The sequence below is a fragment of the Leucopleurus acutus genome (assembly GCF_964270905.1).
Source record: "Leucopleurus acutus genome assembly, chromosome: Y".
Classification (NCBI taxonomy): Eukaryota; Metazoa; Chordata; class Mammalia; order Artiodactyla; family Delphinidae; genus Leucopleurus; species Leucopleurus acutus.
The window spans coordinates 6999401-7021624 of record NC_139164.1 but is presented as its reverse complement, the minus strand read 5'-3'; the positions used below and the strand labels follow the sequence as shown (position 1 = coordinate 7021624).

The 22224-nt window shown below is 50.3% G+C and overlaps 1 protein-coding gene across 2 annotated transcripts in view; it reads right to left on the bottom strand.

Annotated features, from left to right (window-relative positions):
* LOC309978909 (protein Shroom2-like) overlaps positions 1-22224 on the bottom strand; it is a 129893-nt gene that overhangs the window by 56999 nt on the left and 50670 nt on the right. For both annotated transcript variants that reach the window (XM_082865578.1, XM_082865579.1), the window contains exon 2: positions 14327-14478. In XM_082865578.1, the coding sequence (XP_082721704.1) occupies positions 14327-14478 (152 nt within the window). The remainder of the gene's footprint in view (positions 1-14326; positions 14479-22224) is intronic.

Below are 22224 nucleotides of genomic sequence, written 5' to 3'. Positions count from 1 at the left end.
AGACACAGCAGCATCTTCTGTCTGTCCGGTGTCAGTGCAACTTTGCACAGGCCCTTAGCCTGTTTGAGGAGAAGGCACTGGGCTGCAGAAAAGCTTGAGCTGGGTCCCGTGGAGTTTTGACTGCATTTTTTTATTCACTCACTTCACTAAGTGAACACAGCTATCCTGCAGTTAACGGGGACTGGTGGACATGTATTCCTCTGAGCCTCCCAGAGCGTCCGAAGTCATCTAAGGGTTCCTGTCATGGGAATCACCACGCCCTAAGACCAACAGGCTCCAGTCCATTCCTGCCAGGGCTTCTGAACGTGGCAGGAGCCTTCCCTGCCCGCCTCCACCGCCCCCACCATCCGTGGGTGGCTTGTTAGGTTTCTGACCACACCTGCCCAGGTGTGAAACAGCATGTCCAGTTGGACATCCCTGCAGCCGACGTAGGAACATCACAGGGCCTCCCGGGTAAAGCTGCTGCAGGAGCACATGGCCCATGCTCGCCCCTCCTCCTCCCGCAATTTTTTTTTTTTTTTTTTTTTTTTGCTGTACGCGGGCCTCTCACTGCTATGGCCTCTCCCATTGCGGAGCACAGGCTCCGGACGCACAGGCTCAGCGGCCATGGCTCACAGGCCCAGCCGCCCCGCGGCATGTGGGATCCTCCCGGACCGGGGCACGAACCCGTGTCCCCTGCATCGGCAGATGGACTCTCAACCACTGCGCCAGCAGGGAAGCCCCCTCCTGCAATTTAAGACGGATCTAGCCTCACCAGGGACACTTTGTACAGCCCAATCGAGATCGGAGAAAGGGTTCAACTGAGCCTCTAAGTACCTGATGGGGATCAAACATTCTTCCAACAGGCAAAAACATTAAAGAATATTATGCAACAACGAATATTAAAGAAAACCCAGAAAGCATTTATAACATAAACCTTCTGATGACTCAGAAACGAGGAAAAATACACGGGTGGCAAAATGTGGAATGTGTTGACTTTTTGATAGTTTCCCACGAGCTAAAGCATAAAACAGATGAAGTCATCACACCACAGAAGTAAAGGGATTGTAAAACCAAAACTGTACCTCATAAAGTTTCTCAAAATCCTCGTAAGGAAGGTTCTGGCCACGTGAATTTCATTTTCAGATGGCTTTTCCTGTGCTATAATATCCGTAACGTCTGTCATCTTCCTTTACAGGTAATTAATGAAGGGAACAAACTAGACAAACTGCAGGCAAAGGAAAAAGAGGCTTGGAAAAGAAAACGCCTTACACTTTGTGGTAACATATTTCAACTCTGTAATTGGAATGAGTGGGGAACCAGCTGGTTTACTGGGGCAGAAGTCGTGCTCTTTGAGAAGACTAAATGTTTCTCCTCTTATTTTAAAGGATAATACAGGCAGACCTTGGAGATGTTTCGAGTTGGGTTCCAGACCACCACAATAAAGTGAACATTGTAATAAAGCTAGTCACGTGAACTTTTTGGTTTCCCAGTGCATATAAAAGCTATGTTTACACTATACTATAGTCCACCAAGTGTGCAACAGCATCATGCCTACAAAAGCACAATGTACATACGTTAATTTTAAAAGACTTTATTGCTGAAAAACACTATTATCTGAGCCCTAGTAATAATATTAGTAACATCAAAGATCACTGATCACCGTAACGAATATGACAGTGGAAAAGTCTGAAATACTGTGAGGATTACCAAACTGTGAGACACAAAGTAAGCCAGTGCTGTTGCAAAAATGCTGCCAACAGACTTGCTTGCCACAGGGTTGCTACAACCTTCCATTTGTAAAACAAACAAACAGAAAACACGCAGTATCTGAAGCACAACACAGCAAGGTATGTCTGTACACAGATACATGCCTCTACTTCGAGGAGACACAGTCAACAGTTACGGTACTAATTGCAGCTGTAAAGAAAAAAAAGGAAAACACAGTGAAAAGGGTGATACCTAGAAGCTCTAAGTGAGGAATCATGGCTCCTGGGGAGACTGAAATTTTCCTACGTATGTGGCTCTCGTCAGGTCCTCAGACTTTCCTCGAGCACAGTGAACGTATCTGGGAATCGAGGAAGGTTCAGGCAGTTTCTGTCAGCCCCTCTGATGTTTAAAACTGGATTCTGCTGATGAAAGGAGGACATGTGGCTGATGAAAGGAGGACATGTGGCTGATGAAAGGAGGACATGTGGCTGAGGGCTGGTCTCTCCATCACAAGCCCGTGACCACGCTGGGCAGGAAAGCTCTGGGGACCGAACGCTCTGGCGCCACCTAGCGTTCCCAGATGGAACAGAAATGGCAGGGGCCGATTTAAGGCGCTCGTTTCAACAGACGATGGTGTTTCTTCCCACACAAGATACGCACTCCAGGTGGCTTTAAACCACCCGGGTCCCTGGAAGTCTGGGGCCGTGAGGGGTGCACAGGCCACAGGCTGTGCCAAAACAGGTGGGCAAGGTGCCCCGATGTGAGGGCCTCGGAGAACTCGGACCACGTGGTACCTAGTGGTACCTGGTTAGGGGTTAACCGCCCTGCCCCCTCAGGGGGCCACGCGTGTCGGAAGGAAAGGCACACACAGCAGGTATGCAGCGAACCACACCCGAACCTTCCTGTCCTGGCGGGCGGGACGTCTGTTATGTCTGCTACAGCTGGACCAGCTCCCCCGCAACAGACATCAAACAGGAACAGAAGGGAGAGTTGTGAAGGGAACGCCCCCTCCGCAGGCCACGCAGTCAGACACAAGCCAGCTCGGCTGGGGAGACCAGCAAGGACGCCCCTTCCGGGAGGAAGAAGGACGGCACGGCTCAGCCCAGAGACATCCAAGGCCATGCTTCTGTGCTAGGCAGTGTGGTCAGCGATGCCAGGGAGGAAACAGCCGTGACCCGGCCGGGGTGCGGGTGCTGACCCCTCCTGTGCGTGCAGCTGCACAATCCTGCCAGCTCCGGAAACGCAACAGGGCTGCGTCCAAGTCACGCCCACGGGAGACTAACAGCCACTACCATGGTCACCCCAGTGTACAGGGAAGAAAGCCTTTTCATTCACATGGCCACTGCTGCTCGGAAAGCTTCAAGAATAGGCATATTGTAGAAAACATGGAACATTTAAAAACTGAAATGCGACTAAGACAATAAAGGAGGATAACCCGTCATCTGAAGATGAACGGTGGGTAACATCTCTGCATTTCCTTCCCCGTTTCAGACGGCTGAGAGCATCGTGCAGACTTGGCGGGGCCCTTTCTCTCTGCAGCCCGCCTGGTTTGGTGAGCATTGACTCTCCAGGCCACTGTCACTTTTCCAAAATGTCATTTTTAATATGGCATAATATTCCTTCCACATGAATACTGAAAAGCAATGCTGCTGACTATTAACACCGGGTTTTCTGGCTTCCAAATCAAATTATTCGCCCTAATGAGGGTTCTCTGAAACCTTTCCCAAAAGGTGCACACCAAAATTAATCTAAATTTACTTCAATTTCTAAAACTAATTTTTTATGCTAGGTAGTCTTTTTTTTTTTTTTTGAAAGGAAGGGGTTTAGATCTCAAATATAAAAAATGCTAGGATACCAGTGAAAGTTAAGAATGGATCTAGATACAGAAAATTCATTTTTAAAAAGAAATTATTAAAATAAGGGCTTCAATGAAATGTTTCTCATTCAGAGAAAGAGCAGAAGTCCCTAAAAAAAAAAAAAAAAAATCACGTGAACGCCGCATTATTTTCCTAACATTTCCAAGTGCAGCCAAGAGGCGCTGCCTCAGAAAATAAACGCACTCCGCATGTGGTCCCCACGAGCGCGGGGGGGGGGGGGGGGGGGGGGGGGGGGGCTGACAGTACCAGGCCGGCAGGCTGGGAAGCCAACGGGAAGGGCCTGGCGGGACACTGTGAGGGGGCACCACAGGGTGTGTTGGCTGCAGGCGACATCCTCGGGGGAAAATGAAACCAACAGTGATGCTTGGGGCACCTTAGAAGCAAGCGCCAAGGGGGGCGGCAGTGGGGAGGGACTTCCAGATAAAGGGAAGGCTGGAAGTTCCTCAAATGCTTCCCAGTGAGTCCTGCGGGTGATGGGGGTGAGTTCCGGGCAAGGAGCCCCCAGAAGCTTAGGGAGGGAGGGTGTGCAGAGGCCCCGACGGACAGGCCCACAGAGGGTACAGGCCCTCGAGATACTGGGCTGGAGGAGGGCGACAACTGCAAACAGCCTTTTTATTCTTTAAAAGTGAAATACACACATAAAAAGCACCACCCTACAGACACAAAATGAAGCCTGCCCTGAGCTGCTGCTTCCTTCCTGCGCCGGTCAATCCTCTAGAGGACACATGCTGACCGGCCTCTCCCTCTCCTGAGCTGTCTTTACCTTCTACCACACCAGCTCCCTGCAACTCAGCTCTGGCAGCTCCTGGCCTCACCCCACCGCCCTCAGCTGCTCCCAACTGCCACGGAGCGAAGCCCGGGCCAGGCGGCACTGGCATCGCTGGGACGGCTGTGTTTGCACAAGGCCTCAAGGTCATTCCGAGGCGAGCTCAGGTCTGAGACTCGCCGCTCTAGCCCCGAGATACCCTTCCTCCCTTCCCCCATCCGCTCTGCCAGCCTCTTTAGGAGGTCCCAGCATCACTGACTTAGGTCCACGTCTGTGTCTCAAAGCTGGCTCAGCCTTCAAAGGACAGCCTGACTGCTGAGCTCTGCTCCAGCCCTCCCTCCTTCTGCCAGAGCCACCACTTGTTAGAGCTTTTCCTGTCCATGCCCATCCGCCCCCTCAGCTGCCAGCGCCCCGAGGGCAGGACCTATGGGTACGACTTCAGCCGCCTGGCTGGAGCGCTTCCAACATACATTACGTGAATGAATAAAAACAGAGGTCAGACCACTCTGTGAATGGCGGAGTTGTTTTCCCGGGCACTGATCTGACAACACGATGCTGTGGGTGGTGACATCACACTTGATAAACCGGGATAAGAGTCCAGGAGCTCCTGCCTTTATACACGAGGCGAAAGAGGTAAAGAGGAAAATTCCCAAATGACCTAAATAGCTGAAACTGATACAAGACATCAAAGCTGCATTTTAAACCAATGCCAGGGCCGTGTAGCAGCATTCACACGGGATAAAAGCATCAGGGTTCTGCCCCACGAGGCTGGGGCGCCCCTTATCTGTCTCCCAGCAAGGGCAAGTGCACGCCTGTCTCGGCCTCTGGCGTTCCCCGGGTGCATGAGCAGGAAAGACCACGTAGAAATGTCACACAATGAACGCAGGCAGAACTGGAGCAGCCCCAAATGGCCTGGCTATTTTTCCATCAACTTTTGCAAAGGGGGGTGAAGGGGACTGTCTCACCCAGCACTACCCGTACTAAAAACGCTTTGTCCAAACCACCCGAGGTCACGGTGCATGTCCCCAGTTTTCAGAAAGGCACCGATGCAGCTTCTTGGCTACATTTAAACAGAATGGATTTTTCGGTAAAGACACCCCAGACACTCAAATGTGCAACCATTAACATAACTAAGTACGAGTAGCCCTAAGGATTAGCAACAGAGCAACAGAGTCTCATACGTCAGGGTACAGAAACAAAAGTACGTGAAACGTTCTCTGCCTGCCTTAATATATTAGAAACGACCAGCGCTTCCAAACTAAATTATATCAACATCACTCGCACGCCTTCTAACGAAAACCAAAATCCTAACTGTTTACCACTCTCTACGTGGCTTAGAATCTGAAACATCTCACCTGGAGATTCAGCTGATTAAGCTGGTTAAGCCACACGCTGAATCTGCATCTGAGGAGAAGCAACCTTTCCCCAAATACAACAGTCCTGCTCTGTGTGGCTTCTTCCCCCCGATTTTATTTCATAAAAACAGGAATGGCAAACAGCCCAAAGGAGTCGGCGTCTGTCCAGGATAAACCTCTGGGTCTACTCTGTTTTAAGAAGAAAATAAGCACAGGAACAAAGAGGAACAAATCCCGCAAATGCTCAAAACAGACACTTTCCCCCTGAAATGTGAACGATCCACCTCAGACCACCCTCCAAAGGCAACACCCACCAGCATCCCCAGTAAGACAGACACCCTCTGTGGGAACACACAGTTTCTGCCCCAGGAAGAGCTCTTGGGGGTGGGGGAGAGGGGGGAGAAAGGAGAGGAAGGGGGAGGAGGGAAAAGCAGGAGGGATACAACCTGCTGACGTCCTATCCATCCCTCTCCTCTTGCTGCTTCAGGAACACCTGCACTCATCAATGTTGGGGCCACGCGCAGAGCCACCAGCCCTAGGACAGCTCCAAGGAGCCAGCAGCAGAGGGGAGCCCGGCACGACACTGGCTTGGTGTAGAACTCACTGCAGCTCAGTGACGTCCAGAAACCCACGCACGGGGCAAGAAACTTGCTCCTAGCAGGCGTGGGTGCCGCCACTAGACCAGACACCTCCTTTCTTCAGATGTGTCGCCACGCCACCCCATGTGGCCGTCCCTTACGGCCTCCTGCAGCGAACCTCCATCCTTGGGTGTTGATCTCCTCCCGAAGGCAAGCTTGGCGGGCGTAAGCAGAGTCACGGAAGGGTTTAAGGCCTCCGGCAAAGAGGCAGGAAACATACGTCAACCCTATGCATAACGTGGCCCTGGCATAAAAACTGCTCGCAGCAGCGGACTGCTCAAGAGGGCCACGAACGACGAAGTGGCAGGCGAAGTTCTCTGTAGACGAGACTCAGATTACCACATACATTTGGAAGGAAGACCGAGAGAGTCATTACAAGCTATACAATAGAATTCACGGCCTGACAGTTAAGAGACGTGTTCCCTACGGTGTTTGAAATTCCATGTACGTTTTAGGAGCTGAACGTATGGTACCAACTTCCCTGTGAACGGAGGATAGTGGAGTATCCCGGTGCTGTGCACACAGAGCTTTTAGTGAGCATTTTACGGCATCGGACGGCAACAGCCTTAACCCAGCACCGGGCGAGAAGCGTCCCCTACTTCAGCACGTCTCCCACAGCAAGGGGCTTACCGACGCCTGCGTTAATCAGGAAAAGGCCTCGAGTGACCCAGTTTCGGGTCTTAACCTTTTCCAAGCACATTTGCTTAAGCCAGTGGTATGAGCACTGCGGCCACCCAGCAAACTAGCCCGTGGCCCTCAGGGAAATACCAGCGCCGAGATCCATCCCACACCTGCCCATCAGGATCTCCAGGGAGGGGCCGACACGGGGGAAGAAAGTGCAGGCGACAAGTACACAGAGAAACAGACACAGAAGAAGAGGTTACCACATCCTCCCACACTTTCCCGCAAGCAGCACTTCCTTGGCCGAACAAAGAGGGAAGGACAGGGTGCCCGGGAGGCACGGCCAGGCTGCCCCAGGCTGGTGCCCAGTTCCGCTGACTCCCGGGCAGACGCCAGGATACCACCTGGACATATCAAAGGAGAACATGCGTGCACCCGGTGGGGCTTCCTGTTACCCTGCTTTGTTTCCAGCCGACACAGCTCTGGGAGGGAAGCGCTGGCTCTCAGCTGTCTGGGAAAGAAACGTGGCTGGGGAGAGACAGTGATCTGGGTCCTTGTCTCCCAAGGCATCACGCTCGCCCAGTCCCGGCTTCTAAACGATGACAAGATACGCGGTGCCCCTGCCCCGTGAAACCGGACGCCACCGCCTCGTGAAGTCAGCCCGCCACCACCCTCGCCTGGCCGCCGGGTGCCCTGCTCGCCGCACAGGCTGAAGCAAGACACGCACACCCAGCAGCTGTCACCAGCGGGAGGGCGTCAGGATGTGATGCACGATGCCCACTTTGTTCATAAAACCACGGGTATGTGTTTTACACCGAGGCGCGTACACGCCTCTTCCCAGAACCTCCGAGAAAAACCAAGCCTGCACTGGCCACTCTCACCCTCAGGACCCTAAGCTGTTTTCAATCTTCATCAGAGAAGCCACGCTTTCTTAAGGTGCCTGGGCTGGGCAGGTAGTTGAGGGTTCAGGCAGCTCATTTATCATTTGGTGATCCGCAGGTAGGGCAACATTTGATATTGATGTGCTGGTGGCTCAGTCTATGAATTAACTACAGAGTGCCTTCATAAGCTAAACACTTTTTTTTTTTTTAAAGAGTACGTGATCCAGGACTTCCCTGGTGGCGCAGTGGTTAAGAATCCACCTGCCAACGCAGGGGACACGGGTTCGAGCCCTGGTCCGGGAAGATCCCACGTGCCGTGGAGCAACTAAGCCTGTGCGCCACAACTACTGAGCCTGCACTCTGGAGCCCGCGAGCCACAGCTACTGAGCCCACGCGTCACAACTACTGAAGCCCGCGCGCCTAGAGCCCATGCTCCGCAGCAAGAGAAGCCATCACAATGAGAAGCCCGCGCACCGCAACGAAGAGTAGCCCCAGCTCGCCGCAACTAGAGAAAACCCACGCGCAGCAACGAAGACCCAACGCAGCCAAAAGTAAATAAATAAATAAATTTTTATATATAGATATAAAAAGAGTACATGATCCCTTTTGGAGCTCCACATATAACACTAGTTAGAAAATGCTAACTAATCTCTGAGATACAAGTCAGATTAGTGGTTGCCTAGGGATAAAGAAACACGAGAATGGTGAGATTTAGATAGAGAAGAAAACGTCACCGATTTAAGAGAAATCATGTTAAAAGCACTCCCTGGTGCCTTTGTAATAAGGTAAATGGTAAGTTAGTATGGAGTTGTTTTCTTTTTTTTTGCGGTACGCGGGCCTCTCACCGCCGTGGCCTCTCCCATCGCGGAGCACAGGCTCCGGACGCGCAGGCTCAGCGGCCATGGCTCACGGGCCCAGCCGCTCCGCGGCACGTGGGATCTTCCCGGACCGGGGCACGAACCCGTGTCCCCTGCATCGGCAGGCGGACTCTCAACCACTGCGCCACCAGGAAAGCCCCATATGGAGTTTTAAAACTCCTTATTATGTGCATCTTCAGTACTTACAACCGTAATTCACCATGTGCCAGATGACATCAACAGATCCCAGTATTGACTAATTAACCATTTTGTAGAATTTTATTCACATTTCTAGGCAAAACCACCGTTTCAGACTTTTCTAATAGGCAAAAGTAATACCCACACACAGTATTAAAATTTAATCCAAAATTACCTTTAAAAAATTTAAAAACACCTAAGTTTGTTTTTAAAAGTGTGTTTGAAAAGAAAAAAACATTTGGACAAACTGCTTGGTTTGGTTTTATATTGGGTTGTATGTGTTAGACTATTAAGCGCTATCTAAACTAGATAGTCATCCTGCACACCCCTCACTTAAAGGGAAACCGGGTATGCGGATTACAAAAGCGGGATTCTACACCAGGGCCCCCATCAACCCTTCACAGCCAAAGTTTGACCGGTCTCCCCACAAGTCTGTTGGATACGCAGTCAGCTCCACGGCCAACGGGCCGGGCCCCCAGGCCTTCTCTCTCCTTCTACCCCCAGTTCTCATGGTGTGTACTCCGAACAGAACTCACATCATCCGGTTTTTAGATCCTTAACTATGTTCCTCGAATTCAAAAAAAAAAAAAAAAAGCTTCTGAACACATGGAATGATGCCCAACCTCGGTCATAATGACAGAAATGCCCATTTAAACGGTAAAAGCATCGGTCACCTATCGCATCCACAAAGCCAACAAAAACAGACTTCACGATGCACGGTGCTTTCTGCCTCCAAACCTCCCACGCTAGGAACGGATCAGGACAGCCTACACGCACACGTATGGGGTCTCGGGTTCAAAAGCATCACACCGCAGCACTGTCTGCTGTACCGGAAGCACCGTAAATGTCCACACACAGAGGCCCTGCTAGACACACAGCAGAGGATCCAGACCATGGAGCCGCACGGGGTCAGGAGAAATCTCGACTCAGAGCACTCACCCTGGACCAACCCCCATTTTCACGTGTAACACATAAGGAGGCACCTGTTTCTAAAAGGAAACCTAAGAGATTAGTACTGACACGGCCACCCTCCGGAGCGGCAAAATGGGAAGATGAGAGGGCTTGGGAGAAAGGCTGATGTATCCCACCCAGTTCCCGTTCCAAAGTGAATGTTGTCCCACGCCCACGGGTTACTCTGAGTACTCATAAATGCGGAATAAAAAGTCACGCTTGGAGTAACTGTAGCCGGCATTCCAACACCCACCCCTTAGGGTGATCCTGCCTGTCTTGATCACAGAGCAATAAACAGAGCCTCCTGGGGGCACCGCCCAGAACAGAGCACAGCTGACCGCTTCCTGGGGACCAAACCTCCTGCGGAGTCCTGTGGACACATCACACGGAACCCCAAAGGCCTCTCCTCTTTAAAAGTGCAACGAGGGCTTCCCTGGTGGCGCAGTGGTCGGGAGTCCGCCTGCCGATGCAGGGGACACGGGTTCGTGCCCCGGTTCGGGAGGATCCCACATGCCGCGGAGCGGCTGGGCCCGTGAGCCATGGCCGCTGAGCCTGCGCGTCCGGAGCCTGTGCTCCGCAGCGGGAGAGGCCACAACAGTGAGAGGCCCGCGTACCGCAAAAAAAAAAAAAAAAAAAAAAAGTGCAACAAGCTCGCCAATTTTTTTTTTCAAGCTCGCCATTTTTATCATCAGAGAAGTAATACACTTAGACTGTGCACTTAATGGATAAAATGGTAAGTTTTGTTATGTGTATTTTACCAAAATTAAAACTTTTTTTCATGGGGCCGATACAGTTCTATAACTGCTTGTATGTGTTCCACTCAACTGGACTTTGAGGGGCATCTTTCCATGTCACGAAATACTGACACCATTTTTTTCCATAAATTTATTTTATTTATTTATTTTTGGCTGTGTTGGGTCTTCGTCGCTGCACACGGGCTTTCTCAGTCCCCTCTGCGGTGCGCAGGCTTCTCATTGCAGTGGCCTCTCCCATTGCAAAGCACGGGCTCTAGGCGTGCAGGCTTCAGTAATCATGACTTGCGGGCTCTAGCATGCAGGCTCAGTAGCTGTGGTGCGTGGGCTTAGTTGCTCCGCGCGGCATGTGGGATTCTTCCCGGACCAGGTCTCGAACCCGTGTCCCTTGCATTGGCAGGCGGATTCTTAACCACTGTGCCACCAGGGAAGCCCACTGACACCATTTTTTAATTTTGTAGTAGCACTTGTATTCTTTTTAAAAACTTTTATTGACGTATAGATTTATAACGTGTTCATTTCTGCTGTACAGCAGAGACTCAGTTATACACACACATATGTATTTTTTTCATATTCTATTCCATTACAGTCTGTCACAGGATGCTGACTAGAGTTCCCTGTGCTCTACAGTAGGACCTTGTTGTTTACCCATTCTACATGTAATAGCTTGCATCTGCTAATCCCAACCTCCCAATGCATCCCTCCCTCCACCCCCACCCGCCTTTGGCAACCCCCAGTCTGTGCTCTGTGTCTGGGAGTCTGTTTCTGTTTCGTAGATAAGTTCATTTGGCTCACACCATTTATAATGGCAGCACTCTGCAGTATGGATGGTCCCTAATTCACTTCAGTCATTTCCTTTTGCTGAATATCTAGGATCCAAGAAATGAAATTCTGAGTCCAAAATAGGCCTTTTGACACATGTTGCCAAACCGCTTACCAGAAAGTCTCATCAGCATTCCATCAAATAAGCACTTGTTTCCCCACATCTCAGCACCAACGGGCATTGCTATTCCATTAGATCTCGGCCAGCTGGAGAATCAAAACCTGGTTTGTAAGTAAACTTGTCGATCCCTAGTTAAACGTCTTTTTAAACAGTTGTTTCCTATGTGCATTTCTCATGTTAGAAACTGCCTATGAGCGTCTTCATCCAACTTCCTACTGGGGTGCAAATTCCCTTCTTTACAGCTGTTGTTACTACACCAACTTTATTACACACCTGCTTTTTCTTTTTTTGGACCCTAGAATGAGATCTGACATAGACCAACATTTCATTTTTACCTTGTGAGATGCAACCGGTGAAAATATTCATGCATCCTGATTCCGTCCCCCAGGATGTGTCACTGGCTCGGTTTTATTCGCTGCTGCCTCCCCTGGGCTGGCCGACGTCACACTGACAGGTTTTACTGAATGAGCACCTCAGTGTCAGCATCCCCATGAGGCCCTCCAATGATGCCCGTCCCGGTGCAGTTCAAATCAATTCGATTCAGTAAGTCCAAGCCCTTCATTTGCCCTTGTGCACCGGGCACTGCAATAAGGAGCTGCAAACTGGCGAGACGGTTTGCTCACCGCGTCAACTAAGCCAGTGTTTTCCCAGTGGGGGGAGATGGACAGTAAGCCAACAAGCCGTCTGTGTGTTCCGGGGGCTCGGGCAGCCCCGCAAAGGAGACGTTTCAGGTGGTGGTTTATAACCGCTCTCTCCCCTGTGTGGGTCAGTGTCCCTCACCATCACCAGCGCTCCACCAAGTCTGACGGAATCCTGTGAGGACTTCACACGTCCTGCCTTAGGAGGCTTAATAAGGTGACCTCAAAGAAATTACACACCATGATGGTACCCGTCCTGTCCCCTGCTCCCCCAGAAGTCTCCAAAATGGCCATTCTGAGACTTCAGTTTTCTGATTTACAAGGAGGACAGCCTATTCCCCTGAGAAATGAGGCTGCTACATTAATGTGGGAAAGGATGAAATTTCTTCCTTCTTCGTTTCTGAACCTCCTCCTTGGATGCTATTTTGGTCCCCCCAAAATAAATACATAAAACGTCCACAGGGATATGTCTTCAAGTCTGTACTAAAAACTGAAGGCCTTGAGTCAATTTACTTTTTAAAATATACAGCCAGGCTTCCCTGGTGGCGCAGTGGTTAAGAATCCGCCTGCCAATGCAGGGGACACGGGTTCGAGCCCTGGTCCGGGAAGATCCCACATGCCGCGGAGCAACTAAGCCTGTGCGCCACAGGTACTGAGCCTGCGCTCTAGAGCCCGCAAGCCGCAACTGCTGAAGCCTGTGTGCCACAACTACTGAAGCCTGTGCGCCTAGGGTCTGTGCTCTGCAGCAAGAGAAGCCACCACAGCGAGAATCACATGCACTGCAACGAAGAGTAGCCCCTCTCGCCGCAACTAGAGAAAGCCCGCGCACAGCAACAAAGACCCAATGCAACCAAAAATAAACAATAAATAAATAAATTTTTAAAAAGTAAAATAAAATTTACAGCCAACCTTGGAAAGACTGCACTAATTCTGCTAAAAGGGGCACGTCAACACTTTACTATGAATTAGCCAACTGTAGAACACAAGGTCGAGAATTATTTCTATCTGAAACCAGTCACCAGAATTCCCTGGCGGTCCGGGGGTTGAGACTCAGCACTTCCACTTCAGGGGGCACAGGTTCGATTCCTGGTCCCTGGTTGGGGAACTAAGATTCCCACAAGCTGTGCAGCGTGGCCAAAAAAAAAAGTCACACAACACCTCCATGCTGCCCCGTAGTACCGTTCTAGTGTCTGTGTGTGAAAGCATCCCGTGCCCAACTTCACTTTCCGACCCCTTCAAATCACCCCAACTCCTATCCACAATCTCCTTTCTCGGAATATGCACTTGCTCCCCTCAGACCTCAGCACAGCACTGGAAACACCTGCTAGCTGACCTGTAAGTCTATATGCATCCCATTTTAGCATAAAACCCCAAAACCTGGTAGGCTGCCACCTCGTGTAAAACACAGGCAATGACATTTCATCATCTGCAGCATAAGCAGTTTCCTCACTGCCAGAAAACCACCTACATGTTGCCAAGAATAAAAGATTTAACTATTCAAAATCACTTACATCAAAATTAACAGTCAACAGTAATAAAAGAAGAAATCTTTTAGGAACCTACTGTAGAGCACAGGGAACTCTACTTGATACTTTGTAGGGACTTCCCTGGTCCAGTGGGCAAGACTGCACGCTCCCAATGCAGGGGGCCTGTGTTCGATCTCTGGCTGGGGAACTAGATCCTGAATGCACGCCACAACTACAAGTCCACATGCCGCAACTAAAGATGCCACGTGCTGCAATGAAGATGCTGAGTGCCACAACTAAGACCCAGCGCAGCCAAGATCAATAACTATTGGAAAAACAACAACAACAACAACTTTGTAATGACCTACATGGGAATAGAATCTAAAAAAGAGTGGACATCTGTATATGTACAGCTGATTCATTTTGCTGTATAGCAGAAACTAACACAACACTGTAAATCAACTATACTCCAATAAAAATTAATTTTAAAAAAAGAATGTTTAAAATTTTTGATGTTGGATTCATCCTTGGCCAAGAGATAGATTCTTAAGTATACATGCATGTACACACACACATGTGCGTAACTTAAGTCCAAATCACGATTGCCACAGTGACACGGCACGGCCAATAGACTCCAGGTTTCACTGTCCTGCTCATCTCTGTTTGTAAACAAGGCACAAGGCCCAGGTCTTACCTTTTCACCACCAGCTTCAGGGTCTTATGCGACCCCTTCACCAGGCAAATCGCTTCCTGTCTAAACCCCGACAGACTGATGTCGTTGATGCCAACGATCTCATCTCCGGCCAACAACTTGTCCACTGCCGCGGCTTTGCTTCCTTCTTCGATCTGCAACACAGAAGTGTACCCTGTGAGCCTCTTGAACAAGCAAACAAGTCCCCAGGACTCGGCCAGGAAGACAACATGCCCGTGACACACGCCACCCACAGGTTTTCTCAGACTGGCTTCAGGACAACCCAGGGGTGAAGGGATCCACCTGGGCCCTGATTCCCAGCGGGAGACCAGGGACGCATCCCTCACCCGGTCTGCCTCTGCAAGGTGTACCATTCACGGAGGGGCGGGAAAGCGCACGAGCTCTCAGAAACACACCAGAAACAGCAGAGCCAGAAATACCGATTCACTTTCTGGATCTCCTTCCTCCAAAAAATCATGATGGATTTTTTAAAAAATTATTATTTACTAGTTATTTCTCATAGATTAATCCCGCACCTAGTTATTTCCGTCACAGCTGTATTTAGATATAATTCAGACAGCACACAACTCACCCATATAAAGATAAATGAGTGGCTTCTTAGTATATTCACAGAGCTGTCCAGCCACCACCACCACCCATTTTAGAACGGTTTCCTAACCCCAGAAGAAACCTCGTCCGTGCCTGTCAGCGGTCACTTCCCGACGCTTCCAGCCCCTGGCAACCATGCGTCTGCTCTCTGCGTCTAGGGTTTGCCTATCCTGGATATTTCATATAAACAAAATCCTACAATAGGTGGCCTTCTGTGTCTGGCTTCCTTCACTCAGGTTTTCAAGGTGCACCATGTCGTAGCCTGCGTCACAGCTTCATTCGTTCTTATGGCTGCAGGACGCTCCACTGTATGGACCGACCACATCTTATTTATCTGTTCATCGGTGATGGGTATTGAAGCTGCTTTTCCTCTTTGGCTACTAATGCTGCCGTGAGCACTGGTGTACAAGTTCGTGCTTGCGCGTGCGTCTTCACTTCCCTTGGGTGTACGCCTAGGAGTGGAACGGCAGGGTCGCACGGTAGCTACGGCGAACCTTGTGAGGACCCGCCAGACTGCCTTCTGAAGCAGCTGCACCACTTTACGTTCTGCATCCGAGGGCCCCAGTTTCTCCACATCCTTGCTGACGCTTAGTACCTGATTCCTTTCATTACAGTCCTAGATTACTACACCACGCTGGGTACGTAAAATACTCCCTACGCAGTGTTAAACACGCGTGTATGAATGTGTATTGACTGACTCCTTAAAAGCGTTTTATGATTTTTATCCTGAGGAATCTTCATCTTTAAATCCTCACCCTCGTCTTCCCTATACAGTAATAATCCAACTCAGCATCAAACAATCCATCGATTAACCAACCTGCTTCTGTACTAGGGCTTGGCAAACTGGGGCCCATGCGTCAAATCCAGCCAACTGCTTTTTTTTTTTTTTTTTTTGGTAAATAAAATTTTACTGGAATACAACCAGAGCTATCTGTTTATACACCGCTACAGGAGAGAACAGCAGAGTCTGACCCACAAAGCCAAAAATATTTACTACTTGGCTTGTTGTTAAAAAAAAGTTGCCAACCCCCCGTTTCACACCGAAAAGCCATTATGTTTACGAACTGCTAGGAAAACTAGTGAAAAAGATGAATGCTTCTAGGCACAGAGGTGTACGGGTTAGGAAGTTCGCTGCTCTGTTTGCCAGGACTAACCTAAAAGTCCGTTCCGAACCTCACAAAGCACTAAAGCCGTAAACGTTTCTCCTCCGGTAGTTACAGAGCTGGAAACGAGGCAACTTACAGGCTCAGCTCTGAAACCACGTGGTACTTTCCTAAAGTCTCCGCCGGATCCCAAGGACAGCTGAACTTTTCCTAGGTTAATAAAGCAATTATTCATCGCAAGTCCACGGCATAAACAAAATGAGCACTCCTAACTAAACTATGAAGCGAACCATTCGGTTAACAACCGGTTTCAACGTCTAGACAACTTTTATCCCGACATGATAACAGATCGTAAGTAAGTTTCCACCCCACCAAGATTACACACTCAGCCACTCGTGGCCAAGGTGAAGGTTACGTGGTGGGGAGTTTCCGTTTTGGCACGCCCTGGGTGGGAGGCCAAAGGGCCGTCCAGGCGGAGGGTCGGTGGGCGGCTGCCTGAGGGGAGGGCAGGGTACCCGGGGAGAGGTGGCCTGCTCACGGGGTGACCAGCAGCGGAAGGAATTTAAAAACTGGAGGGACGGGGATGGAGGCCTCCTACACAGAAAACAGACCCACCAAGAGCTGAGGACAGAACCCTGGGGCCCCAACACGGAGAAACCTGGAAGAAGATGGGTGGGTGAAGGTGCAGGAAGTGAACAAAGAGGGGGTGAGAGTCACAAAAGCCCAAACAAGCAAACACGCGCAGAGCTGGCGAGAAGCGAGGGTAGCACGTGTACGTGCGTCCCTCTCCTTGCGATGATGCCTCTCTGAATTTCAGCTTCAAAAGAAAACTCTTCAGGCAAGACAACTATGACCAAGGAACTTGCAAGGGCCTTAGGACAGCTTTCCAAGGCAGGATGTCCTGGAGGCAACCCGTGTGACTCAGCCATGACCTGGTGGGTTTTTCAGTCTCGTTCCCACAAACCCCTGGATGCACAAGTTCTGCGAGACTGTCTCCAAGCGCTGGCATCGAAGTGTGATGACATCGTGTTGCTTCCCCTCATCCGCAAAGACTTCCCAAGCTCCTCCTGCACCAGTGAAGACCGCACTCCGAAGTGTCCACCTGCGCCGTCCCGACCACACTCTACCTGCATTCCCAGCAAAGACGGCGCTGGGCTTGGGCGACACAGAAGCTGGGGAATTCTCCCCGCCTGGCTTCCTCGCCAAGACAAACTGTCTGTTTGACGTTTATTGTGCTCATGGAGAAAACAGTTGTAAAAGAAGACGTTTTGAAAACCTCCAGTCTGTACTCTTGACCCCATCAAACTTCTCCCATTAGGAAGAATTAATTAGGCTTGAACTTGGTAGAGAGAAAACCTGAAGTTGGCTCTAGTCTCACAGGATACTTACTGACTCTGCCTGCCAGCACTGTACAGTGTATCACACATTACAGACACTCAGGATCGTTCTGTCACCGTCCCCTGCCTTATAGTCAAGAGAGCGCTTGGCATTGCCACTAGCAGAGGGAACTGCCTGACATCTACAGCACTCGGGAGCCACAAACAGGGCAGTCCTGTCCCAGAGCCACCAGGCGAAGTTCTCAGTGCCGCTCGCTGTAGCTCAGAAGAAAAGTCCCTTTACAAAAAGACAGGCACACGAGAACAAATGACTCCACACCCATGATGCCTGTCCGTGTGCCACGGGCAGAATCAACGTCCCACGTTCACATGCCAGGTCAAATATTCTGGTCTGAGTGTTCACTGGCATTGGAAAACTCCTGTGTAGGGCCTCAATTAAGACTCAAGTGTCCCCAAATGTGCAGATTTCCTTGCTGTTCTTATGGAAACACTTTTTCTGGAAACAGCAGCGGGGGAAAAAAACAGTCAATGGAAGTCTCGCTGGAACAAAGTTTTTGTATTTCATCCAACGGATGTTAGTTACAGCTGATCAAGGATGACATCCACGGAGGCCGGAGAACCTTGATTCTCCTGGGAGCCGGGACTCCCGTGGGAAGGAACCACATCAGGGCAGCAGGGGCGCGAGGGGCCGGGCTCGCTTGGCCTCGGGGCTGGAGATGAAAGACTTCACGAAGAGAGAGGCCCACGAAGGGCAACTTGAAAGGGGTGGCATGGATGGGGGCGGACATTCCACAGGGGGGTCTGCATGTGAAGATGGGGCAGAGGCAGGAAGCCGGGCCGGTCTGAGGAATGTCAGCCTGGCCCAGCGCAGAGCTCTGGCTGGGGAGCGTTTGAAGATAAGGGCAGAAAGAGGAAGATGAGGAACTTGACCTTGGGTCGGAATCTGGCATGATATCCTGGAGGCAGTGGGGGCCCCCGAAGGCCAGCACGGAAGCAGGGGAGCGACCTTCTTATTCCAGCAAATGCGTCTGGTAGCTTCATCCTGGAGGCTGACGCGAAAAGAATTTCTTCTGCCCGAGAACAGAAGGCGGCGGGTTCTGTCTTTGTACTGGACAGAAACAAGGGCTCAAACCAACACAGGGCAGAGAACACTAATGTAAGCAAGCGCCCCAGACACTGGGAAGGAAGGTCTAAGGACAGAAGCGATGCTGGACGTCAAGGGCCACAGGAAAGGGGTCGGCCGGGGGAGCTCAGACGTTGAGCGGGACTGATGTGGAAAATCGCGACACCCAGAGATCAAAACCAAAGGAGGAAGAATGTGTTAAGTCCAGTATCATATTTCAAAGGCTACGAATCACACCCGTGATTAATCAGTTATGACTATCTCAAAGAAAGCTTTGCTGTCTGGAGAACAAGCCATGAGAAAGCAGTGCCTTTTGTGAGCCAGGACAACCACTGACGTCACCTCCTTAGTCTGCTTCATTTAACTATTTTAACTCATTCTCCTTGAGCTCCCTTGTTTCAGAAAAGAGAGCTGACTCATCCAGGAAAAGTATCAAATTGTGAACTAATCGGAGAGTGCATCTCTGGTAACCGAGAAGCCCATCGAAAACCAAAAACCTCTCAAGTGTTAAGACGTGAACATACCATCAGTCACTGGTCCCTGTCTCCCTTCTTGTACATCCCGAGGAGTGTTTTTGTCGACTATTTGGGGAATTCAAGCTTCGCCGTAGCTCTGGAAACATGCTTAAGAAGGAAATCCCACCTCACCCCATTTCTGGAGTATAAACGCTTTCTGAAGAGGTGAAATTGTTCGTTGGTTATTTTTTGGTCCAACCAGGGAAGGATGGGATAATGAATTCAGCTTAACATTCCATGGGGGGTAGTTTTTCTTAACCTGACAACACAAAACATACTCAATGGCAATTTGGAGACGCAGTCACGCACGTAATAGGTCTTGAACAGGATACCCGGAGAAAAACATGGTCCAAAAGGATATGTGCACTGCGGTATTCACTGCAGCACTGTTTACAATAGCCAAGACACGGAAGCAACCTAAACGTCCATCAACAGAGGAAAGGATAAAGAAGATGTGGTGTGTGTGTGTGTGTGTGTGTGTGTGTGTGTGTGTACACACACACACACACACACAATGGAATATTACTCAGCCATTAAAAAGAATGAAATAATGCCATTTGCAGCAACACGGATGGACCTACAGATTGTCATACTGAGTGACACAAGTCAGACAGACAAAGAGAAATACCGTATGATATCGCTTATATGTGGAAAATTTAAAAAATGCTACAAAAGGCAGAAACAGACTCATAGACTTAGAGAACGAACTTATGGTTACCAAGGGGGGGTGGGGGGAGGGATAGTTAGGGAGTTTGGGACTGACAGATACACGCTGCTATATTTAAAATGGATAACCAACAAGCACCTACTGTGTAGCACAGGGAACTCAGCTCAATATCCTGTAACAACCTGAGAAAAGAATTTAGAAAAGAATAGATACCTGTATACCGTATAACTGAATCACGCTGTTGTACATCTGAAACGAATGCAACATTGTTAATCAACTATACTCTGATATAAAATAAGAAGTTAGGGCTTCCCTAGTGGCGCAGTGGTTGAGAGTCCGCCTGCCGATGCAGGGGACACGGGTTCGTGCCCCGGTCCGGGAAGATCCCACATGCCGCGGAGCGGCTGGGCCTGTGAGCCATGGCCACCGAGCCTGCGCGTCCGGAGCCTGTGCTCCGCGACGGGAGAGGCCACAGCGGTGAGAGGCCCGCGTACCGCAAAAACAAACAAACAAAACAAAACAAAAAAATAAGTTAAAAAAATAAAAATAAAATTACCTGTACTCCTATGTTTTTTTAGTATAATTACTTCCTAAAGAAAACCACTTCTTGATCTTGGCCCTTCCTGTCCCCGGCCATGACACTCCAGTTTCCCTAATAACGCGCCATGAATGTGCCAAGAAAAACATGGAAATTTGAGCACGTGGTGCTTATGATATGAAACGGTGAAGTGGGACCTGTGATGTCACAGTCTATCAACATTTGAAGGGATTCATACTTGATATCCTCTTAAGGAAAAGTTGTTTCCACATTTTAAGCCAGAAAGTCAGCGGAACACCTGTTTAGAAAAGAATCAGAACTACGTGGTTTCTTAGTTCCTCAGTTCCTACATACATTAGGAAGGACGTACAAATTGAACCGTGTGTGTACCAATCCTCAAAACAACCAATAAAATATCAATTAGGGAAGAAAACTGCTTTCCTCATGGTTGACAAAAAAACGTACCAAAAAGCAAGAAAAATGATAACTACCCCCACATGCAAAAAATCCTAAGACACCAACACCCACCTCATACATTTGGATTCAGGTGAGCACGTCAGTATTCAGTCCCACGCGCAAGAACACGAGGGTCTGCTGTGAAGATTCTAACACACGCCTGCCACCCATGGCTAAAGCGAACGCTGGATCACATGCCACCCCAAGACAAAGGCAGGTGTGGCCCCGACAAGGGGACAGAGCCAGGCTGAGGGGCTGAGCAGGTCAATGAGATGTGTGAAGACCCAGAGGCAGTGGAGGCTGCACTGCGCAACCACAAGTCCAAACACAGACAAGAAGCTGGCTGCTCAGGGAGAGGTCTTAAGAAACAGAGAGGGGAGGGAATTTGCAACAGGGGATCAGCAGCGGCAGCTCAGACCCCAGGCTGGCTGCAGAAGAGAACCCCGGGAGGAGCGTTCGTTCGGAGCCAAGGGGCCACAGCCTCCCCCGGGGAGGATAAAGCCCAAGGTATGTGCCTCTTCTCCAGGTAGGGCAAAGGTCTAGGGGCCTCGGGACCCTGCGGAGTCCAGAGCCTCAGCACAGCACAGCACTCTAGAGAACACGGGCCAACCCGTGCAAGGGACAGTTTCTGGAACGCAACATTCAGGGAGCATTTTCCGAACACCCCTGCCTGGTACGTTACGATCCAGAAGGAGCAAGGTGTGCGAACGACCCATTTCAACACCACGCCAGCTAGCCTCTTAAGTGCAAACCACTCGTCGCTGCCCGAGCGAGCGGTGATACTGGGGCAGGACCTGAGGATAGCTCTCCTTCGTGGGCTGGCAGCTCTGCGAGGGTCCTCAGGAGAGGGAGCTGGAGGGGCTGCTGTCCTCTCCGCCTCCTCCTGTGGACAAGGCAGTGGCTGAATCCACCGCGGCTCCACAGCCAAGTTCCACGAGCACACCAGTGGGCAGCTTCCCGGCCACTCGCATGCCCTCGGACGGCTTCCCAGGGGTTCCACTGGCATGCCAGCCAGCTCCCTGGCCACCTGCCAGGTTCTGCACAGGCAGCTTCCTGTCTGTCAGCTAGCCCGAGGGGCTCGTGACTTTGCTGTCACACCCATGCCATGCAGATCTGAATCTCAGACTGGGGGAAGGGAGGGCAGTAAGAGGGGGGCAGTCGCACACCTCCTTCCTCCTCCCTTACAGGTAACGTGCCTCAGCCCTAGAGGCAGTGGCTGGCCCTTACGCCTGCTACTCCTGCACTCTTTTAAAGCTCTCTCTACCCCGGAGGAGTTCCTAGCTCATCGTGACTCAGTAAGTTGACAATAAGTAATAATCCGCTAATAGTTAGTAATCCTCTACACCAGGGGCTGGCAAACTTCTCCTTCAAGAGCCATATGGTAAATATTCTAGGCTTTGCGGGGCCTTCCGGTCCCTATGGTAACTGCTCAACCTTGCCGGACAGACAGACAAGACATAAGGGATGTTTTGCTATGTGGCCAGTTTGCGGAATCCTGTTTCCTATTATGCAGGCCCTGTTCCAATTACTGTGCGCTTTCTGCCTCCCAACTG